The sequence below is a fragment of the Homalodisca vitripennis genome, chromosome 3, assembly GCF_021130785.1.
Source record: "Homalodisca vitripennis isolate AUS2020 chromosome 3, UT_GWSS_2.1, whole genome shotgun sequence".
In the NCBI taxonomy this organism is placed as follows: Eukaryota; Metazoa; Arthropoda; class Insecta; order Hemiptera; family Cicadellidae; genus Homalodisca; species Homalodisca vitripennis.
This window is the reverse complement of record NC_060209.1, coordinates 199,647,996-199,673,333: the sequence shown is the minus strand read 5'-3', so window position 1 is coordinate 199,673,333 and position 25,338 is coordinate 199,647,996. Positions and strand designations below refer to the sequence as shown.

General features: G+C 32.5%; 2 protein-coding genes across 3 annotated transcripts in view; both read left to right on the top strand.

The window, feature by feature from the left end:
• The first annotated feature begins 366 nt into the window (after positions 1-366).
• LOC124358023 (chondroadherin-like protein) overlaps positions 367-25,338 on the top strand; it is a 124,213-nt gene continuing 99,241 nt past the window's right edge. The window contains exon 1 of one of the 2 annotated variants that reach the window (XM_046810275.1): positions 367-505. The gene's annotated coding sequence lies outside the window, so the exon portion shown is untranslated. The remainder of the gene's footprint in view (positions 506-25,338) is intronic. The other variant, XM_046810276.1, reaches the window with a different exon arrangement.
• Positions 16,393-18,296, top strand: LOC124358553 (keratin-associated protein 16-1-like). Its single transcript, XM_046810855.1, has 2 exons — positions 16,393-16,416; positions 17,499-18,296. Exons 1-2 carry the CDS (start codon positions 16,393-16,395, stop codon positions 18,294-18,296), a joined length of 822 nt encoding a protein of 273 aa, XP_046666811.1.

The window sequence follows — 25,338 nt, the reverse complement described above, 5'->3', positions numbered from 1 at the left end:
TTTCACTCGCAGCTCTGTCACTGAGTGTGAGGAACGAATAAATTACAAGTGTTGTGAGAATAGACGCGCGTATGACATTCTCTTGTCGGAGATGGGTGAAGACAAATCTCGCAATAAAGAAGGGCTATAGGGCTGCAACTCGCGTTATCGTAACGGTCGTGTTAGAGCGACAATTACCTCAAGTCTGAAGATCGGTACCGTTCCACAATGAAAATGGGAATAATGTCGTTGTGGAGACGTGGGGGCGATACAAAACTGCGATATTGCAGGTTAAGGTTTCATAGTGTGCATTATTGTATCGAGTGTCCCCCCTCCCCCCACCACCAACACCACCCTCGCACGGCGCCGCGCCTGCGCACTACGGCATTGTTGCGTTGCCGCCCCAGTGAGCGTCTCGACGCCGCCAGCCAACGACCCCTCGTCGCTCTCAGGCCGCGTAAGTCGAGATTACGTAGTTTACGAAAGATAATTTACCAGCCTCCAGAGTCAATATCCACTTAGCAAAGTAAGTCGAAACTTCAGATTGACTGTTCAAATTATATTCCAACACTTGAAAATGTTCCTGAAATGTGTTTTTCAGGATTGTTTTATTGAAGCGCCGTACCAGAGTATATAAGCCGTTAAAAATAAAGCATTTCAAGATGTTATATATATATATATATATATATATATATATATATATTTATATATTATTAACATTTTTTATTCAGAGCAAGAGAACACTGTGGGGGATCAGACCTTTCACAATTTGCCCCTGGAGCTTAAATTCAAGACCTGCGAAAATATTAACTGTAGAATTTTACTATAATGACTTAAAATAACTTTAATTAACTTCTGTTAAATATAGTAGATGGGGTTGTCTTAAAGATTCTTTACTGGAAATCTTTAAGGGAAGGATAACCAAATAATCTTTTACCGTGTGGCTGATAAAATAAAGTTTTATGTTGATGATTCAATTTAAAATTCCAAAACACGATACACCAACTTGTAAGTCACAATAAGTTGTATAATATACGTTAATACTCAGTTCATAGCGAATAAATTACCTCCTTCAAACTAATAAATATCAATGCGTATAGTAAAAATTATTTTAATACTTATAGAACTCTTTAAAGTAACATCTTTTAAAGATAATCAAGTCTTACGAAAGATATTTGAAATTGATATAAACGTAAGTATTGTTTATATTTTAAGGTGGAAAATTACTCATTTTACAAAATTAAAAATTATATCAACAATATATTCTGAGTGATACAAAACATATTTTAATAATATAGTTTTAACTGACTTAATTAATTTCCAAATGTCCAATAAATGTAATTAAAATACAACCTTCATCGTTAAAGAGCGCATGTTATTTTAATTATTATAATGGTTAAATATTGCTAAACACTTTAATTAGTTGTGGGTTGAGAGATTAAATTTGTAATAATTTGAAGCATGCAAACTTGACACATTGAAATAAAAGAATATATTTCCTCCAATTAAAACAAGTCCCATTAACTTAAATATGGTGCCCAACAAGGTTCACACCTTAGAGAACATATATATACATAAGATATATATATATATATATATATATTTATCTTCATCAACTGAGATCTTACTAAATATGGAGACTAAATTAAATATAGACTTAATACTGCGTCAGTTTGGATTTTGGAATAGAAAACCGAGAAAATAGAAGAATATTTCATTTTTCGACTGTTAATTGTTTTATCTCAGGCAAATTTTATTCATCAACGGTTTTAATCCTATAAATACCCGAAACCAAAGTCAGGTTTGCCCGATTTTAAAATTCTAAAGAATTTTCATCGCTTGTAAACCTTTTGATGGTAAATAATAAGTTCAGCAATTTTAACACGTATTTCTGTTAAGAAATTTCATGCTTAAAACATGCCATTTCATAGCAAAGAGATATTTAAATAAGCTACTGTAACATGATACTGTTCCATATTTCTTATATGTTTAGTTTTATTGCGATCGTCTGTCTCAAAATTACTTTGAATGATCGTAAAATAAGATTAACTTGGTTAAAGACAATGATATTTTGGTTAGTGTTTCCACCACATTTTACAAATAACACATTTAGGCTACAATCCTCGATCTGTCCTAGAGCGCAAGAGTGTGAACATTATCACATCAAGTAAACTCAGTTGCTAAAACTCCCAAATTTTCAATGTTCATAAAATATACTGAAGACACGAGAGTATATCTCTGTAAATTTTTTAAAACATTAGTAAAAACATTTTAAAACAGTTTTTTGTCACTCATTTAAAAAATCCTACGTTAAATATAGAACGCTTGAAATCTCAAATCAGATGATGTTCAGATTCGAAAGTTTTTTATTTGAAATTTTAAGTGAAATATTACAAGAATTATTTAAATGTAAAAGATTATATGGATATAATAAATATAATAAAATCTTAAAATATTTAATTTCTTATATCAATTTTAAGGATGTTATGGGGTTTTATAAATTTTATGTTTCAATACATAATAAATCAAACAAATCCTTATAATAAATCAACAAATCTTTATTCTGTTTAGAAAATATACTTTATACTTTGTAATCAATAATTATAATGCTATTACTAATTTGTAAACTCACGATAAAACATTGCGCGTGTCAGAGGACAAATATAATGTAATTTAATTCTTAATACTTTCTTACAACATAGCTGAAAAAATAAAAAAATAAGATATTACATACAATGATTTACAATAAAAATAATAAAATCAGAGTGCAACGACTTCACAATACAAAATTGTTTAGATTGTGATCTTGAAGTTAGTGCAGAATTAAAATATTACTGAGTACTGAGTTAAAATATTAAAACGTACAGAAGACAAATCAAAAACTGTTATCGTTTCTTAAATGTACCCAAGACAATTAATTAAAGGAACTACTTATTAGTCTTACTTTTCATAAAATTTTATGTTTTATTATAATTAGCGTTCCCAAATGTATAACTTTATTTAGAAATTTAATTAAAGATGAAGAACTAGAATTAACATAAAATTACCATAAATTGGTTTAATGCGCAACAAATTCTAATGTTATGGGGTTATTTGCCAACATTTTATAAGTATATAAAACCGCGAGAAACCAATTTTCTCTAAAAGTTACTCGTTTATTTTAAAGCTTACATTGTTGAGATAGCTTTATTGTTTTACTACACATTAAATGTATTTCAGGACATTGAAATAAGAATGTATATCATGATTTATTTTTAAGGGTGTTCATGGGAAAGTTTACTCTTCCTGCCACAAGCACAGATAAAGAAGTTTGTAGAAAAAACAAACAAAAGAATACAACGAGTGTCGACTTTGTAACAACATAGTAAAACAACCCTATCATTATCAGCTTTTTATTCTGAAAAGCCTTTTAATAATAATGTTTTATTTGATAACACACTAATAAAATTAATTTAATAAATACAGTTATAAACGGTTAGTATAATTTGATTGGACTCGTGATATTAATTAAGATTTATAAATTAAGAATATAACATTGATTTTATCTTCTTGAGCTAAATAAAACTTCATTTTTTCTAGTTAGAAATTTTTAGATACGAATTTAAAAATATTCTTCCAATCAGCCAAATATGCTTCTTAGTTGAAAAAGGTCTAAATTCATAAAGCGTGTAACATTTTTGTTGGTAACAATTTTCTCACGCATTTAAAGTTTGCGTTATAAGTAAAGATGTATAACAGATAAAAAAGCAAATGAAAATAATAACTATCAAATATTTGAATCCATATAATTGATTATGTTTTTGAACCCTAAGCAACAATAAAATAAAATATATAATATAAAAGTACTCCCGCCGAGTTCTTTATACGTCCACAATTTTTAAAAGTGTAATTACGATATATGAGTAAAATATAAATTTAGATACAAAGTTAACACTAAAATTATCCTATTGCGCAAATTTAATATGCATTGCAATAAAAACTAAACAAATATAAAAGTAACACATAAGTACGGGTTATGCTTTTTATATTAAATTTTTTGTTAAGTTTGCAGATTTTGAGATTTCAAATGATAAACGATGATATAGTAGCATATACCATCAACCATCAACTTTATTAGGCAAAGTGTAACCTAGAAATGATGTAATAACAATTTTTAGTATATAAAGTTGTGCTTCAATACAAAAAGAAAATGGTTTTTAGAGAATTCAACAATGAATGCGACAAACCTTAAAAGAATTTGACACATACATAAGTACAAAGATAAACAATTGATTCTGAAAAAGAAAATAAATTGTAAGATAAAAACTATGACAAATAATACGAATTTCTGCTGATCGTGTGTTTGTGGACAAGCGTCTCATGTTGTAAATAATAATGGAACTCCTTATAAAATACCAAAATACCTAATGATCAGTGTAGGGCCAAAATTAAAAATAAATACACGTATCATTTGGAGGAGAACGCGTAGCGCTTGCTGTCAAAATTTCCATTCCAAAAATCATAACCGTGGTATTAAACATTCCCTAAATTAAAACATATAATAACTAGATCCATTTAGAGCATTACGTATAAAATTGTTTAATATGATATGATATGTATGTTATAGTTAAACGTTTGCGGGTGATATTCCAAAATATCCAAAAATATACTTAAAAATAGAAAAATCGCATAATCAGACTACGAAAGGAGATGTTCGATCTTACGTAGCAAAACAAAAATAAAATAACATACTATTATTGTGGGGAGTTATTATTTATTTAATATCATTTGGCTTTTCAAATGAAAAAGTTTTTACAAATACTTTCTTATTACTTAAAGCACTCTACAAGTTTTTAAACCAATAATGTCCGAAATGAGTATTTTGTATTGGCCTCTAAAACGTAAAAATATATAAATTAATTTGGGTATTAATATTTTCATTAATTAAATCAAGTTTGTAGTCCTTGCTCAAATGACAGTTACTCCCGATATTAAGCAACATAACTGAAGTTTATTATTTAATTAAAACTTATTATACTTTTATTATTTATTATTATTATTGCAATATTATTTTCTTAAGAAAATTTATGGTATTATTATCATATGTGAAATTACTATTTCCTATGTTGTAAAGTACAAGTCGCTTTTAGTTTTTTAGTATAGTTTTTAACAAGTCACTATTTTTGAAGCTTTTAGGTCTGTATCCAAGTACATCTTAACCCGTAAAATAAGAATTCACCAACTCGTTTACAAAAATACGATTAGAAAAATATGGAAATAGTTTGCTACTATAATACAATTGATAATAATAATAGCCTATACTTTTACTAAATGCTTTCGTAAAAACCTGTTAGAAATACATTTTAAAATTATTGTCCCAAATGAAATTACGAATTCCACCAAAAGAATTCGATTATTTATTAGTAAAATTTAACAAAAAGTACGTGATTTTATCTCACTCCAAAATTAATAAAAGGAATAGGTTATAAATTTATGAAGTTTAAATTTTATGAACATTTATGTATACAGCAATTCATCTATGGACAAAGTTTCGATATGCTTGTGAATTGTACTAGGAAATATTATTTTTTAAATTAATTTCTCACATTATTTTCTTTGTAATTGAAATATGGTTCTTATTTATAATTTTTGTAATTGAAAGATCTACTCGTATTTGACTTTATATTTGGCCTTTCCCAACTATCGTTATATATGTAAATTATGATTAAAAATAAATTGGTATTGATACTTTTGTATCACAAAAGTCAAAATTCTCTGAGTTACTAAATTTCACTTTAATATTTTGAGCACATTTACATCCCTGAGAAACTTTTAATTTTATCAATCAAAAATGTATGAAAGCTGATATGATTTGATCCATGGACGATGTTATAGTTCGTTTAAATATTTACTTATTTACTAAATGCTTACTAAATATTTATTATAATCGTTATTCTATTGCGTATATACTGTTTTCTTATTTGAGGAACGCGACTGATTCGATTTAACATCTGCATAATATTTTAAAAATGAAATGTGCAAGCAATGTCTCAACGCAGTGTGAAGCGGGAGACTTCAGATACCGGCCGCCTAAGAATGAAGGCTTGTGTCTCTAAAGGCTATTCTATTTTTTATAGATATTGTCAGTGAAGTATCATCGGCAAAGATATTTAATTCTGATGAATTTACTATACTGTACTGTAGATACTATATTGTTAAGAGAATTAAAAATATCGTTTGATTAAAATAGGTCTATGAGGATAACATCTAATCTTAGAAATATTGAATCATGGCCCTTTAATAATTTTGGAATTAATTATAACTCTGCCTTCCTTGTACACTTTAAAACAAATATTCTGTTTCTCGTCATAAATGTACGCTGACAACAAGCAGAGATGTGCATTCATATAATACTAGATTTAAAGGACATGTTAGGCCATATCAGCATAGACTGAACCTATACGAAAATATTTCTGAAACATCGTTTTTAATTTTTTGACAAAAGACATTACAAATGACCGATTGTTAAATCTTTTCACTTCAACCAATGTTTGTGAAAAATAGACTATTTACAAAATTCAAAATAAATTTTATTTACTTTTTAACTTTAATCCGTTTTTATTTAAGCTATAAAACTTTATTCTGTTACGTTGACATTACAAATCTAAATTAACTATTATAAAACACTTAAAATTCCAACTGTTTGTATCATTGCTACAAAAAATGTGGATAGATTTATTTATTAATATACTGTACTGTAGATACAAAAATTCAAATAATATAATATTGGTATTTTTTACATAATGTCTTTTTCCAAATTCTCGTTTTTATTTAAAAGTCGGCAAAACTTTATTGGCTGTGCGACGTTGCCCTACATACAATACTATATTATTAACTATTATAAAACCCATACCGATTATGTGATACAATTTTAAATTTTCCCTAAAATGAAACAAAACAAATGATAAGACTTTTTCGATTGTTTTACAGAACATATTACAATTTTTTTATGAATATAACAAATTTGCGTCCTTGTAACGAATTCAGAAATCCATGATTTGTAATATATTTGATTATTAAATGATTATCGTAGTTATTGCAACATTATTTTAATATAATTGAAGACATTATAAATTGGCTACTTAAATGTTTTTGAACGATTTGAAAAATTATTTTTTTAGATTTCCTGCTCTGTTGTAGGACCTAAACAATATTTTATTCATTTATAACTTTTATTGTATGTTTTTCTCATTTTTAGTAATGTTTATGAAGTAGTTAATAAACAATAACAATATATTTTCAATATTCAACATGTTACGCATTGCATTTTGTATTGTATTGTAAATTCATTATTTCTCTTTTCTTTTCTATGCCGTGTTTTCATTTATGAATTTCCATACAACATTGAGGGGGTGATTATTTATTTAATCGTATTTAGTTTGAATTTTATTTCTTGGAAAGTAATTTTTATTTTATTATAAGCTACTCTCTTTTCCTCTATAACACACTTCTTTACATTGGTGTTGTAGGATGTTAAAGAGTCATAGATAGTAAAGTTGAAGATCTATTTCACGCGTAGTTAATTTTATAGTGATATAATCAAATAAATTTTATTTTACTTCAATTATTTTTTAATATTTAAGGTATAGCCAAAAAATATATCTTAATGAGTTTTAATTTTTTGTAAAAAATTATCTGTTTTATATTTCATTGGTAAGGTCCGAAATTCGAGGTTATTATATAAGTTTGCGCTGTTAAATTATCTTTAATAAAAAATTTGTAAGTTCTGAACTAAATCTTTTCATTAAGTGTGTTAGTCTCGTTGTACTATTACAGGGTGATTCACGAATATATGCAGAAACTGTGGGAGCCCATTTTAAATGTACACATAATAAAAAAAGTTTATGTAAACATGGGTCCGGAAATGCTTCGTTACCGAGTTACGCTTAGCGCAAGATGTCTGTGTTTTTAAATCAAATCAAGCGGTACAGTATGTCAGCAGGATCTGAATGCACTGCTAAAATCGATGTACTTTATGAAATAACGTTTCATTTCAGTAATTAAATTTATAATTTCTTAAATTAATTTAATTTGTTTAATGGGTAATTAACAAAGTTATTGTCAGTCAAATTTGAAAGGCGTTGTTTACTGTTATGAATAAAAATATATTTAACCAATCATCTATTCACTTTCTATCTACTTTATGTACACCTGTTTATACCTTACTAGAATTTCAGGAAGACCTCTTTTACATGGTGAGCTGAAATCCGAGCGAAATCTTTCGCTAGCCGTAACTCGCTAATGAAGCATTTCCGGACTCATGTTTACATGAACTTTTTTCATTATGTGTACATGTAGAACGAGCTCCCACAGTTACTGAATATATTCGTGAGTCGCCCTGTATTTATCTATTCCACAATGATAATATCTCCCAATTCGGAGGAATTTGTAGTCCTAACTTCGCCTCTAATAAAGACTTTTTTCCAATTCGATGATAAAATCTCACAAATTAAAAATGGTTTAATTTTTTTTAAACTTTATCGCAAAATAAAAAGTTTATAAAATCTTTATATTTAATATTAATATTATATTTTATATATTGTATTATTATATATTATAGTATATTATTATTTTGCCATGGATTTTATGGTTATGCTATAAATAAATATTTTTGTAAAATTGAAGTTTAAAAAATCTTTAACAAAAATATATTATATCTCCATGTCTTTCGGTAATAAAAGTACTTATACAAAAATATTTATAAGTTTTTAGATTTATTATTTCTTTTATTATAAAATGTTTTGTGGAACAAGTGTTGGGTTATTCTTCGTTAAGTAAAACGCCAAGAATATGTTTTAATTAATAGACCATTTGTATTCTGATGCATTTATCCCAACGATGATAAGTTGTTTTGAGCAATAATTAATTGTTCTGTACTTAATAAATGTGATTTTGTGCTAATAACAACTATATTGAGTGCTTATGCGCACATTTTTATGTGGTTCTCCGTTGTTTTATTACAATAGATATAACATATTTATTTAAATAATAAACGTGTTAATACTATCATATCATATCTAAATTTAAATAATTATCATAGACCTACAGAAGGCATATGATAAGGTACTGAGAGAAAGGATATGGGAGAGTATGAGAAAGAGAGGATTGCGTGAGGGAATAGTAGAAAGAATAAAGAACCTGTACGGCATATGTAAAAAACAGCGTAAGAATTGAAGAAAAATATACAGATACTTTTAAAACAGAGAGAGGAGTAAGGCAGGGAAGCATATTGTCACCTTTCCTTTTCAATATTATAATGGATGAAATTATTCTAGAAGTACAAGGAAACAGAGGAGCAGAAGAACTTAAGACAATAGCATATGCGGATGACATAATGATATGGGAAAATAGGGAAGAAGAGTTAGAACGAGAGTTAAACAAATGGGCAAAAGTGGCGAAGAAATATGGTTTAGAGATGAACATACAAAAATGTAAAGTAATGAAAGTAGAGAGAAGGGATGGAAAATAACAAAGACGTGTTAGTTGAAGGAAAAAGACTTGAAAAGGTGAAGGAATTCTGTTATTTAGGAAGTATCATAACAGATAGGGGCACAATAAGAGAAGAGATAGGAAACAGAATATGGAAGAGTGGAAAGTTTTTCAATATGGTAAAGAAGATTGTGTGGAGTTGGAACATTGGGAAAGAATCAAAAGTATTGATGTATAAATCTTATTTCCAACCAATTTTATTATATGGAGCAGAGACGTGGACGTGGACTAAAAATGATTTAAGCAGATTGCAAGCTGCAGAAATGAGATTTTTAAGAGGGATAGAGAAGACTACAAGAAGAGATAGAATAAGGAACGAAATAACCAGAGAAAGATTGAAGGTAGTTTTCACTGCAAGAGACAATGGAAGGAAGAAGAATACAGTGGATGGGGCATGTGAAGAGGATGGGAGATAATAGAATGCCTAGAATAGCACTGGAGAAGGAGGAAGGAGGAAGAAGACCAAGAGGAAGACCGAGAGGAAGATGGGAGGACCAAGTGTGGAAAGACATAGAGAGAAGGGGACTACAGAAAATACAGGTGGATGAAGAGGAGACATGGAACGATAGACTAAAGTGGAGGAGGCTGTGTACGACGACCCGTGAGAACGGAAACGTCTAACGATGATGATGATGATGATGATTTAAATAATGAATACAATGTAAATAACCAACTACACCGTATATACATACTGTACCGGTATTTAGTAAGCAAAAGAGAGCTTATTAATTAAAAAAAAAAAATTGTAAGCAAAAGAGAGCTTATTAATTTAAAAAAACGATAGCCAAAGTTCAAATGTTAGTAGGAGTTTTCTTTCTCAAAAATTTAAAATGAAACAATATTTAAAAATGTAATTTAATTTAAAAACTAAGTACGTTACTACTACTGTTGTCCTTCTATCGAGCACTTTTGTAATTCAAAATAATAATAAGAAAAAGCAAAACTAAAAATATAAATACTATTTCCTAATAGACTACGTTCAAAATATAATTTATTCGTATTGTTCTATTTATTAAGTTTTAAAAATAAAAACAAACAAAATTATACATTAAAAACAAATTCAAATTAATCTATTTGAACTAAACAACCTTCAACAAGTTTTGAAATACCCTGTAATTGTAATGTTCACTGGTGGAGCCTAAAATAAAACTCCCACGACATGTTGTCAATTAATATTGTATTTTTAACTAGAAAGATTTAGAAAATTTCAAACATTTAAAGAATAATAAATACAAAATGTCTAGAAAGCTTGTTGATTTATAGTGTACCCGTTTCTGAGTTTTTGCAAACTGTTTATCAATTTACTAAAAATTCGTGCAAACTTATCAAGTCTAATTACTTATTGTTATTATTATCTTCACTGTTAGATTCGTCAGTAATCCTTGTTATAATCAATTTCAGTGTGAGACAGTAAAATAAAATGGGAATCAAGTTTTTAGATTTGTAAACAATATTACAAAAATAGAATTACTAGACTTATTGTTACTTTGTTGTTACTTATTGTTATTCAATATCTTCAAATTATCTTCACTGTTAGATTCGTTAGTAATCCTTATTATAATCAATTCCAGTTTGAGACAGTTAAATAAGATGGAACCAAGTTTTTAGATTTGTAAAACATATTACTACAATAGAATTACCTTGATTATTTGTATCAAAATACAACTTATCTACTAAAACATTAATCACAATCACGATTTATTTATATATTGTATTAAGTGATATGACGTTTTTGCGTTTGCCATTTAGAATTTTTGAAGTACAGTATTATAAAGAGAGGTGATAAACATTTTTTTGTATACCTTGCTACTGCGGTGCCATAGCTTAGTGAGGGTTTGCGGTACAGTCTACGGTATACATATTTAAACAAATCACTTAATTAATGATAAATAAATTATGTATAATCATATTGATAAAATAAATTATACTAATTTTGTAATACAACCTTGCTAGTATAGTGCCACAATTTAATGGGGGTGCTGCGGCAGAGTGTACGGTACACGTATTTATATTGAAATACATTACACTATTTTTTGTAATGTAACCTTGCTACCATGGTGCCACAGTTTAATGGGGTGCCACAGTGGTGCCACAGTCTATGGTATACGTATTTATATTGAAATGTAATGTAACCTTGCTGCGGCACAGTCTATGGTATACGTATTTATATTGAAATAAATTACACTAGTAATGTAACCTTGCTACCATGGTGCCACAGTTTAATGGAGTGCTGCGGCACAGTCTGAGTATATAACACTAACTTTGTACCTTGCTACCATGGTGCCACAGTTTAATGGGGTGCTGCGGCACAGTCTATGGTATACGTATTTATATTGAAATAAATTACACTAACTTTGTAATGTAACCTTGCTACCATGGTGCCACAGTTTAATGGGGTGCTGCGGCACAGTCTATGGTATACGTATTTATATTGAAATAAATTACACTAACTTTGTAATGTAACCTTGCTACCATGGTGCCACAGTTTAATGGGGTGCTGCGGCACAGTCTATGGTATACGTATTTATATTGAAATAAATTACACTAACTTTGTAATGTAACCTTGCTACCATGGTGCCACAGTTTAATGGGGTGCTGCGGCACAGTCTATGGTATACGTATTTATATTGAAATAAATTACACTAACTTTGTAATGTAACCTTGCTACCATGGTGCCACAGTTTAATGAGGTGCTGCGGCACAGTCTATGGTATACGTATTTATATTGAAATAAATTACACTAACTTTGTAATGTAACCTTGCTACCATGGTGCCACAGTTTAATGGGGTGCTGCGGCACAGTCTATGGTATACATATTTATATTGAAATAAATTACACTAACTTTGTAATGTAACCTTGCTACCATGGTGCCACAGTTTAATGAGGTGCTGCGGCACAGTCTATGGTATACGTATTTATATTGAAATAAATTACACTAACTTTGTAATGTAACCTTGCTACCATGGTGCCACAGTTTAATGGGGTGCTGCGGCACAGTCTATGGTATACGTATTTATATTGAAATAAATTACACTAACTTTGTAATGTAACCTTGCTACCATGGTGCCACAGTTTAATGGGGTGCTGCGGCACAGTCTATGGTATACGTATTTATATTGAAATAAATTACACTAACTTTGTAATGTAACCTTGCTACCATGGTGCCACAGTTTAATGGGGTGCTGCGGGACAGTCTAAGGTATAATTATTATTTATATTGAGAAAATATACTATATTTATAGTATAACCTTTATCCTGTGTGTTCTAATTCGTGTTGATAGAGATATCTGGTCCTGCAGACTATTTGTAAGATTTGAGTTTGGGTATTTACTATGCACTATTATTTAGATTAACTGTTGATTTGGTTATGAAATTATTATGCTTAAATTTGTTTTGGTGATCGTGCTCTGTACCTCCCGCTTTCCATTTTTATTTTGTACACATTTATCTCTGTATTAACACTAATTACGTGTTTACAGTCGTTAATATTAGCATTTTTCAGCTCCACCCTTCGCTAATGCTCAGCCAATAAGAGAATATTCTTAGGATTAGTGGTTATTCTAAAAGTAAACATTCAATTTTTTGTCTTTTTATACAGCCACGCCAAGTGTAAGAGACTTCGCTAAAGCTGCATTAAAAATTCTAAATCTATATTGGTCATTTTATTCTGTAGATGTTCTGCGGACAGATAAACAGACATAAAATTACACAGAAAAGAAATTTTGATGTCCTCTCGGCGGAAAAATAAAAATTGTGTTAGTCTACTAGGTAATAGGCATCAGTGACGCTCAGGCTAATTCCGTGGTTGGACATGCACCATCATAGAACTCTTCCTTGTCTATATAGAAATGAATTATAAGGCAAAATTAAATTAGAATAGAATAGAATAGAATATATTTATTTTTAGAAAGTAATTACAATCCATCACAACTAAAATAATCTGGTACAAAATTATCAAAAAAGATGGTAATAATACTAATTCACATTTAGTCTTAAATTAATTACTGAAATTAAACTATACAATATCACAAATTATCATAATTTATTAAGAGAATAAAAATACTATATACAAGTTTAAATTTAACACACACATTCTAGTATATATCTAATATATATTTACTTTCAAAAAAACATAGGGCCTCTAAGGCAAAGCCTGTGTAGAGGTTCCTTCTCTAATATTAAACATTTTGCGCTACAAAGATTTTTATGTTTTATTTAACCACATAAAGTCCCACTACATAAATGCAATTGTGGCAATATAACTTCAACAAACCTAGCCGCTTAGAATAATGTTTGACTTGTATATTAATAAGGTGATCAATATTATCTTTTTTTAAAGCCAAAACTTCAATGTTTTTGCAAACAACTTAGCATTTGTACAATTTGCAATGCTTTTCGGAATAATATTAAAAATTCTAGAACCCATAAAACAATAACTTTTTGTAAAAAATGTCGAATTTGGCTTGGGTACTTCCAAACGTTCTTTACACCTCAATTTTTCTTTGTAACAATTATTTAATTCATTCAAATTCCCACTTTTTACGTAAAAACATTTTTAATACTTTATATACAAACACATATTTTAGAGGGAGAATTCTTAAATCTACAAATAAAGGCCAAGATGGTTCAAATTTACTTTTTCGTTTAATTAATCTAATAATTTTCTTTTGCTGTGTAAAAACTGGTTTCAAATTATTGTCAAAAGTCCCACCCCAACAGAAAATACCATAATTCAATCTACTGTTTACTAATGAAAAATATAACATTCTTAAGACATCTTCCGTGCACATCTTTTTCAAAAAATATAAACATCTTAGTTTTTCTCGAGATATCTTGTCACATGATATACTCACAGTTCTGTTCGGTAAGAAAGGTTTTATAGCAGTATTCAAATAAAAGTTTCGGTAAGCTAGCAAGGGTACTGCAACGTACGAGTACGCAGAAGTAAACCGACTTTTAGGTTTTAGGCTGAATAAGACTGTCAGTTTTTGAAAGCTGATATGTTTGCCATATGATTGTACACAGTTTGTTTAAACATATATTTATTCAGCTATTTTCTCTTATCCATCATGGTTACCCATAAGATCAGTGTAAAAAACATTCACTAACGCCAAGCAAATCCCATGGAGTGACGTGTACATCATCGAACTCAGTATCGGTAATATATAAATGAAGCATCATGCGAAACTTAGGTATATAGGTATAAGTATATACGGTCAATTCATGTTCAAGATTTCTTCCAGACGAGCAGACAGAAAGGAATGTTTCTAGCCCCACGAGTGTTGCAAAGACTCAGCTAAAAATTTTACACTGAGTAAAAACACCCAAGAATCAATAAATCACTTATTTTTTATTTTTTCTTACATTTATTTTTCTTAATAAACTACAACTGCACGTATTTCATAATAGATAACAATTAGAATTTGGAAAAAAACTGTATTACGGAATAAAAGCACAGAAAAATGAGTATGTGTCTATAGGAAATCTTTCTATCGATGAATAAAATATAGCATTTTATTTTATTTTAGAAAACAGATACAAATTTACAGTTGTTTTATTGAAAAAGAACTTCTTGTAAGTGGCGGCAATATTAATATTTAATACTAAATCAAATTTTGCATTGTTGATAAACAAAAAAATTTTAAATAATTTTAAATAAATACAATAATTTTAAAACATTGAGTTTTTTGTTAATGTAGAAAAGTCTGAACTAGAACAAGTCTCTTATATACTACTCTATTTTGATAGCTTCTATTGCTTAAGTCTATTAGTGTTATTTTCAAATAGGACATATGTCACATTCTCTTACTGGTTCGAGGAGGCTGTTAAACAATTAATGCTCAACGTTTCGAATAGATTTCTGAAATATCTTCAGTCTGAATGAGGGTATTAAGATTATCCTGTGCGTAGTCTCAAATTATGAACTGGAAAACTAGGTAGAAATGTGAAGGTACAAAACTGAGAATATAAAAATATACAAAGTATAAGCTAGTATTACTTTTATCGAGGAAGCTTCATAAATTCCTCACAGAAAGTATATCATTGCAGAGTACAGCTTTTGGAGCTCAAAATATCCGTGTGAAATATCAAAATTAAATTAGAATTATGTGCAGGAAAATTGGCAATATTTCAACCATATCAAATAACAGTGCAATATCAATGTTGTAGTAGCTTCTGAATAAAATAGATGTTAGACAAAATAAGTAATTTATTGCTTCTTGGATAATGGAACTCAGTGTGAGATTGTTAGCTAAACGTTAGCGAAAAAACAACTCGTGGGGCTAGAATAATTCATTTCTGTCTGCCCGTCCAGAGGAAATCTCGAAAAGGAAGGAATACTGGGTTTGACGATGGCACATGTCACTCTATGTGATTTGGCTGAGCGTTAGCGAACATTTTACATGGAGTCTGCAAAGTGTTTTCCTTTGAACAAAAAAACCCCTGAAGAGGACCGGTGTTCAAAACGTGAGACGTCAGGACCAGGCCTGCTTTGATTTATAAATACGAAATCAATAATATACCCAATTATCTCTCCGATTTTATCTCTATCTCAGATATTGAGCCATATTTCCAGCTACAAAGGTAAAAAATTGCAAATAGTTACATAAAGATATCCTGCTCTAATCTATCTTTCCTGCCCCGAATAGATCTCTGTCCGTTCCCACTGCAGACAGACCAATTCCCCGCCCCAGGTAAACTTCCGTGTCTATTGCTTATCTGATCTCTGACGCAACTACTGTTGTCGCAACTGCCTTACTATTGCGAAGAATCGGGGAACGATCAAATTAAGCACTAGTGGTGGCGGGACGGCAACATTTTATGGAAGACTGGTGTGTAAATATTTGAGTGATTGCTTCCTACAGAGCTTCTAAGATCCTAGCACGATGTTTGTAGACTTGGGATTTCTGGTAACCTCAAATTAAATAAAACAATTGTAAAGTTGTGTAGCCTGATGCCCAGATAACGTCACCCCTGCACTGAGAGGAGACATTCAGGAAACAATTTTCTCCAGGAGTAGGATGTAGTTTCGTCTTATTAGAGCCAAATTTTCTCATTCAAGAGCTTCACATAATGGGTTCGTCTTTGGCCGGAGAAAAGACTCGAGCAAGTTACAGTGGCAGTCTCGAGTTAGCATTTTCTGTCACTCCATAGTGTTCCTCAAAAACATAAAAAACGTCACAAAACAAACTTGCAACACCACACCAAACAAATATTCAATACAGAAGGAAATCACTCAAGATCACTACTCCAGAAACGACAGGGATGTATATAGGAAACTTTTAGAAGAGGATGCATCGAAGTATCGATATTTGCAGCTATGTAATATTTTGAAGAGTAAATTGTGATTGTAAAAAATAACTTTTTATTTCTTTCAAAAGCAAGCAAATCTGAAATGGCATCGGACCATAAACAATAACTGTAACGACCCATCCTACAGAATTATTAAAAAAATCAATAGGTGCAGAAGAATCCAGGTAGAATGCAACCATTGACACACCCAAAATAAGTTAAAAATAAATTCCGGCAGTACCGTACCTGTATCGGACAGTAGCTGGTAGCTCTACCGGATGTGGGGTGACCGCATTCATTACTGTAAAAACCGCAGCATTCTCCACGCACTCGGTCCGCTTCGGAATGCGGTCGGAGAGAGTAATAGCTTCCAGACCTCTGGCGCTCTTGTTTTTATTGTGTTTGCATAATATACAAGTGCAAACCTCCACTAGCATCTACGCTTGCTTTATTTACAAAGGAACGGTGTCCGGAAATGGTCGGTATGCTATAATTGGAAATTTTCCAACGGCCGTTCATTTTAGTTCATGTCAGTATATTCTTGAGCCAAACTATTAAAACATTATAGTAGGGAAATTAAAATAATATAAATATACGTCACTTGTTAAGGACCCGAAAGGCTGTCGTTGTCTGTCCGTCCGTCTGTGCGATAACTCAGGGCAGTTAATCTGTCTGTCCGTCCGTCTGTGCGATAACTCAGGGCAGTTCATCTGTCTGTCCGCCCGTCTGTGCGATAACTCAGGGCAGTTCATCTGTCTGTCCACCCGTCTGTGCGATAACTCAGGGCAGTTCATCTGTCTGTCCGCCCGTCTGTGCGATAACTCAGGGCAGTTCATCTGTCTGTCCGCCCGTCTGTGCGATAACTCAGGGCAGTTCATCTGTCTGTCCGCCCGTCTGTGCGATAACTCAGGGCAGTTCATCTGTCTGTCCGTCCGTCCGTGCGATAACTCAGGGGAGTTCATCTGTCTTTCCGCCCGTCTGTGCGATAACTCAGGGCAGTTCATCTGTCTGTCCGCCCGTCTGTGCGATAACTCAGGGCAGTTCATCTGTCTGTCCGCCCGTCTGTGCGATAACTCAGGGCAGTTCATCTGTATGTCCGCCCGTCTGTGCGATAACTCAGGGCAGTCCATCTCTCTGTCCGTCCGTCTGTGCGATAACTCAGGGCAGTTCATCTGTCTTTCCGCCCGTCTGTGCGATAACTCAGGGCAGTTCATCTGTCTGTCCGCCCGTCTGTGCGATAACTCAGGGCAGTTCATCTGTCTTTCCGCCCGTCTGTGCGATAACTCAGGGCAGTTCATCTGTCTGTCCGCCCGTCTGTGCGATAACTCAGGGCAGTCCATCTCTCTGTCCGTCCGTCTGTGTGATAACTCAGGGTAGTCCATCTGTCTTTCCGTCCGTCTGTGCGATAACTCAGGGCAGTCCATTTGTTTGTCCGTCCGTCTGTGCGATAACTCAGGTCAATTTATCTGTCTATCTGGCTGTGGGATATAACTTTTGACACACGCTAAAGAGAACATTTTGACAAAAATACATCTAAGGAAATTGATGGCAAATTCAAATCACAGTACGAGTGACAAATATATATTTTTATTTGTTTATTTAATAAGAACTAATCATTAAATTTCACTGAAACAAAACCTAGGTACGTTTGTTTTATTTGTATTTACAATAAATATATACTTTATTACACAAAATATATTTAATAATATGCATAACATTTTAAAGTACCGTATCGCAGAATTATTTCTTAATTTGAACACTATTTTATATTAATCATTATCATCGTTCATAACCGACTGCTTGACACACATTTCCCAAACCCTACCCTCTTCAAATAGTATTAATCACTCCTCTCTTCACTTTAGACGTTCCTTCAATATCTTCTACTACATGCTCTTTGGAATTCCTTCATTGGCGCTATTGTATACTATGTTGGAAGTACCTTTGATAGTCTTAGAGGCAGCTTCTCATTGGTTTGGTAACCCTCGAACGATTACAGGTAAAGCAATAAAACTAAAGGTACACCATTACTGAACCTATAAATCTACTTTTTGAAGTAACTACCATTTTTTGTCATGTCAAGAAGATGGCCCGTAAGGAGTCAGAATACAATCTTAAATGAGAGCATAGTTCAAGTAGTACATCAAATTAAAGGTAGTTAGTAGTAGAGTAAAATGCTGCAAATCCGACTTCAAAGAGTTTAGTCCTTAAAAAATTACACCGGTTTAAAAATTGAAAAATTTACAATATAGGTCCTGTTCTAGATGGTTTAATATTCTTAATATTCTTTTCTTCAATTGTGAAAGTTAAACTTAGTAAATGAATACTGGACTTAATAAATAGTTTTTAAGGTAGTAGATATCCAAAAGAGTTTTACCGTAAGCTTAGATCAAGGTTTACATCATTATAAAGGGGTTGTTTAGCAGAGATGAATGCTAAAAGGAATACCCTGGTATCAGTTATTATAACAAAACATTCTTATTGTTATTTGGACTTTGGACACACTTTACATCTTACATTACACTTTAAAACAATGTATATCTTAAAGTTAATTTTTTTTCCGAACTCCTTGTAGACAATCCTCCATTGGATGTGAGGAGTCACTAACTTCTATTTTGAACTTTAGGTTTTAAAGGTCAAAGAGCAGTACCAGTACATCTGTTTGTAGGATAACTCTCTCGTTACTTCGTATAGGTCCTTCTATACGCTGCTATATCGTATATTTGAAGTTTAAGCGGAATTCCTGGTCCCCATGAAAGCGTCTAGGAAGCTTATTCTAGTGAAAAAATAAGAACTTGGGCGCATGCCTCATGGAAAAACATTATGAGTAACACGATGTTAGGAAGGTTTTGGCCAGGGTTTTTGTGCCCAAGGATTCACGTCCGGACTAATTGTAAATTTTGCGAACACTGTTACTATGTAACCTCATTTGTTAGCGTAATTGTTATATGCAGTGGTTTTACAAGCAAACAAACTAACCAAATACTTAATTTATAAACAAACACTCCAATAATAATGAAACCACTTTTATTTTTTTTATATCAGTTTTTATTTATCAGTCATGTGGGACTGATCATGTGTTTAATTGAACACGAAAGACTTAAAAAAAAAATAAAATGTGACTATTATTGGAGTGTTTGCTTATAAATTAAGTGTTCGATTCCAATAAGAAAAAGCTGGTAGAATGTAAACTAACCAAATGTTGAATTTTTGGAATTTATTAGTTTGCTGTTAGATGAAAAGGGCTCAAAAATTGAGTCATATCCAAATGTGCCTTTCCAGAGCACAGAGGATCTATGTGATTTCCGTGAAAAGATTCGTGTTAAAGTAGTTTGTAGTGTACACTACTGACAAAAGTTATTGTTTATTCCAGCTGCGGAAAGTTTCCAATAATTCCTACGTAAGCACGTAACAGGTTTTACACTATTATTCACAACTTTGTGGATTTCCAGGGGGGAAATAACATAGATCTAACTTAATGAAATGTATTATTTTTATCGCTATAAGTGATAAAACAAATGGCCAGGACGTAGCCCCTAACGATGGTATCGGACCACCGCTGAGCAGCGCGCTCTCAGCCAGGTAATACCGCGATGTCGCCGCCTTTATTGCACCTTTGTCGCGCTCAATTCAATTTACTTTGAGTGCCTAATTTTATTTCAGTTTCATGGTTTCACAACTGCGCAAACATTCCTGTGTCGGGCGAGCGCCAGACCGGCATTACAATGCGCCCTGGACATTCCGATTGTCTCTGTAATGCTGTTGAGTTACAGCATTGTTTCTGGGGGAAATCCTCATAAACTTTCGTTAGCCACTATGTAATAAAAAGAGATGAGAAGATGTTCGTATCCTTCAAAATTATTAATTAAAAATATGTATTTTAATTCTTATTTGGTTTTTACGAATGCATTGTTTATTACTGGCTGAAAATATCCATTCTGTCTAAATTCCGAGCCAATTTTTATAATTTTCTCTTAATCTATCTTTATATGAGGCTAGCTCTTGTTTTATATCAAATAACGAGTATGATACTCCTTTGACAGAGTTTGTTGGTTAGATTGATACTTTACATATTTATCTATGTGTGTTTTCTTTCAAAACCCCGTCGTCTTTTGGTCATCCCTCTTAATACACTTAGGTCAGGGAAGCTTGTTTTGGATTTTATTTCCATCGTGAGGTGGATGGAAGGATAAATAATAAAAACTCCTACAATTTAGTGTTAGCAAGAGGAAAGCAACAAATGTATCATTCACATATCTCCACCAAATCTTCAATTTTAGCTGAGATTAATTCCAAGTTTATACAACAAATTTCGTCTTAATTATATTGACCCTCTAGGACAAGTTAATTACATTGAGTGCATAGTTCTAATGGTGAAAATATGTGAAAAATGAGAACCCCTCGTCTAATAAGTATGGTTTATTTGACTCTACAACACAAATTAATTACAATGAGTGCAGAGCTCTAGCAGTTCTATTATAACTGACACGTTTAGTCCTTTATTGTTTGATCTTTTTAGACACTTGTTCGAATGTCTTCCAGAGTTTCTGAATCTTATGTATTTGTGTATATATTTCCAATGTCAAGAGATAGTGGCCTGTGAGTGTGAGCAAACTTCAGGGATTTGGACTCCTCTACAAATTCGTTAGAATTTTTAGAAAAGAATAAGTTTTTAACATCGAAAAATACTTAGACGGATTTCTTTTCTAACTATAACTCTATATAATATGTTGTGTAAAGTGATAGTGTTAGTGATAAGTGATCAAGATAAAGTAAAAATTAGGTAAAGTAAAGTAAAGCAAAATAATAAAATAAAGGAGAGATAAAATAGTAAAGATGTATCTGCTCATTATCTTAATGAAATGTGGCACTTAATTTGTGTATATCTATTTGTTCTTTGTATTTGTACGAATTCTATACTTTCGGGATTGGTTAGTATTTAGTTAATTTATTACATATTATGAAATAGTCATTGAGTTTTTATTGCGTGGATGTGTATTTTATTCTAACACAGTCTCTGCAGTTCTTATGTTTTTGTGTGCTAGAAATCCCAAACAGTTTACCTAGGGGATTCCTATCTATTTCGCGAAAATAAACAAAAAAGTCTTTGGTAATATTTTTGTGAATAAAAACTTTTTGAAAATTATCTTGTTAATATTAGTACTGAATTATTAAATAAATTACATGCAAATAATGAGTGTCTATTGTTTGTGTAACTCATTTAAGATTATTTTATTTCATAAATTTTTTTACATGAAGTAAAGATATTTTTGCTATTCTAATATCTTATTTTGCTATTATTATGTCTTGTGAAGTGTGAGCAACGCGGATCTATGTATTAAGAGCTATTGACTGAATTATATTATAATAAGGTACAGTGAGATGTCTGGACGCAGGATTTGATCTCACGCCGAAAGGGAAAATACGTATTCGCGAATTGTGAACTATTTTATAACTGCGAGACTCCTTGTTTACGGTAATTAACCCAAAATGTGTTGAACAAGAAGGAGGTGATGTTGCTACTCGCTACACTGGAGACTGGAACATCTCTTCTAAACTCAAGTGACATAAAGTCCCCTCAGTTTTGTTCCACGGAATATTTGTATAGAGTCTTTTAGTTATACTCTATTTTGAAGGGAAGTGTATACCTTGTTCTTTTATAAATTATACGTTTCTTTCCGGTTACAGTGATATTAATATGTAATATTTCAGTAAAAGAAACATGTGATAAATTCGTTTTAAAATATACACTGCTGTAATGAATTTTATTGATTTCTGTAGCTTCGCTGTCGTTCTTAAAGTTGATATAGTTCCACATTCACATAGTTATTGGAATATTTTTGTTTTTTTTTTTTTTTTCAGTTGACAGCACTGCCAGTTAAAATGTTGGTTAGAAACAGCTGGTATTGTTGTTTTATTACCAGATAGGTTATGTTGGAAATCTAAACGAGTCGGTGAATAATATAATATAGAACCGAATACCCAAAAACACTTTTGTATAATTTGATACTACTCGAAACTTAGGTGTCCATGAGGCTGTAGTAACTTACAATGTTGGTAATATTGTAAGATGAAATCTACTAAAGACTATTGGGATCCGTTTAGGAAAATTTTACGCAAAAGCAATATACAAATAAAACACATAAAAAATAAAAAATGATTTTATTAATTAGAAGTTCAGCTTTGGTAGCTCCGTAGTTCTGTTTACGTGTTTACTTGTTTATTATAATTAATAATTTCATCAGTAGATCAATACATGTTTGTTATAATTATTATATATTCTGTACAGAAGTAAGGTACAGTAATACGTGTAACATTACATTAAGGAGAACTTTGAAATGCATTCTGAGAAAAAGCCTTCGCCCTGGGTATGACGTTAAACTGCCCACACCCACCTAACCATTTCCTTAATTCCTACCCAATCCCCCTCCAGGGTCCTATTAGTACCCGCTCTGTTCGACCGTTCCAGTACATGGCTCGCTGGGAGTGCTTAAGCCGGCACTAGGTGCCCTATCTGGTGTCGGTGAGAGCTGATGTGAGCTTGTCTCTGCCGAGGCGTAAGTCATGTACTGGTTCAGAAGCCAGCCACTTCGATGTCCTTGGTCAGGAAGTGTGTATTGAGCAGGAGTGTCGGAGCTCCTGCTGCAACGTGCGAGCCCAGGCCGTGCGAGTATACCCAGCCTGGTTAAACGAGTCAACACCGGGCCCCGGGGATCTGGGGTAGATTAACCTGGGCTCCCACGGGACCCAGTTTTATCGAGGGCGTGCCCGTTCCCGGTGTATCTCGGCCTGCACCCTTACACACGATGCGCTGGTTAAAATACTTATGGAAACCGAAACCACCCCAAAACTAGGGCAAAGTGTTGTAACAAGAGGTCAAAGTGATCTAGAGAAAAAACGGCAGTTGTCTGACTCAGAATGTGAGCTCGATCAAAACAAGCAAAGAAAAATGGAAAAAGAACAAGCCGACGATGAGATAAATATTCCTACACCTTTATTTCTTGTGCTAAGTCATAAGGAAGATGGAAAAACCCTGACTAAGGTGAGCCCGTTCCTTATCCACAAATCTTTAGTAGCCTGTGGAGGGCAACCTAAATCTATAAGAAAGCTGAGGAATGGAACTATCCTGTTGGAGGCTGCAAATTGCATCCAATCCAAGAAGTTCCTTAAAATGACGAGCTTTTTCGACCAGGTAGCGATTACTTTACTGTCCAGCTCCATGCCTCTCTGAACTCTTCCAAGGGAATCGTTTTCTGTCGAGACCTTATGGACTGTAGTGAAGAGGAAATAAAGGATGAGCTGCAGTGCGAGATGGTGACAGATGTGGTCAGGATAGTTTGGACCGAAAACAGGATAGTTGAGATGCATCAATTGCAAGGGAAAACATCCGGCATATTCAAGAGAGTGTAATATTTTTAAAGAAGAAAATGAAATATTAAAAATCATGACTATCGAAAAGCTTTCATTTAACGAGGCGCGTAATGAGTACAGGAGGAGGGTCGCCCCATCTCCAAAAAAAGGAGTTTCTTACTCTGAAGCTGTATCTGTCCCTGTTCAGACCGCACAGTGTTCCTCATGTACAGTCTTGGAGGGTATGGTGCGTGCATTGACTGAGCAGGTGGCTGCTCTGGTTCAGCACCTCGCCGCAGGTGCTGGGGAACAGTCTGTGGTCTTGCCCAGTAAATCTCCCCGAGACGTTCAGACCTCCTCTAAACCTAATGCACAGTCTTATGTCAAACCTTCACCAGGAGGTCTTATATACAGAGATAAAGTTCAGCAAAATTTGAAACATGAATTAACTTAAGAAGAGAGAAAGAAACTGTCAGAAAAGCTTAAGAAGAATATTCAAACTAAAGTCGATAACAGGTCAAAAGTGCCTGTTAGGAACCTTAACACGTCATCATCTAAGTCATCTCAACTGTCCATCAATGATGATGACACAGCTGAGGATCCTTTGGAGCTCCGGACGGAGTTCCAAACGTTATGCGGATCTTTCCGCCCTGTAACAAAAAAAAGAAAAAAAAATTCCTATGAAGTAAAGAAGTAAAAATTTGCATGCATTATAATAATAAAATAAAATCATGCTTATTCAATGGAATATTAATGGTTTAAGAAGTCATTTAGAGGATTTAAAACTACTTATAAACACAAAAATGCCCAAAATAATCTGTATTAAAGAAACCCAATTAGCTCCTCACATACCACGTTGGCTTTTGCTTCACCCCTTTCAAAATAGTATTGTAAATGTTGAGTAGCGCTTGGTGGTGGGAAGTGGATATTCTGCTGTTATTGTACCATAGAGGATGATTTACCCCTGCGAACAATGGTATCATGACGAAGTCTGCGCAGCGCAGATTTGTAGACTGACAGAGCGGACTATTGGCTCCAGGCAAAACATCTCCAATGTTGGCAGTGGTAGTGGCATCATTGGGTAGGATAGCAGAGTCCAGTTCATGTCTCAACTCGTCCTGAGACCATGCTAGCTGTGATGTCACAGGTCTACATTGTAGCAAATAGATCACCCCCTTATGAATAGCCCA

Excerpts from the sequence above, each read along its gene's own strand:
- LOC124358553 (XM_046810855.1), top strand. The coding sequence starts at position 16,393 with ATGTTTGTAGACTTGGGATTTCTG. Across the intron at positions 16,417-17,498 it reads TTGTAGACTTGGGATTTCTG|GGCAGTTCATCTGTCTGTCC; the intron begins GTAACCTCAAAT and ends GCGATAACTCAG.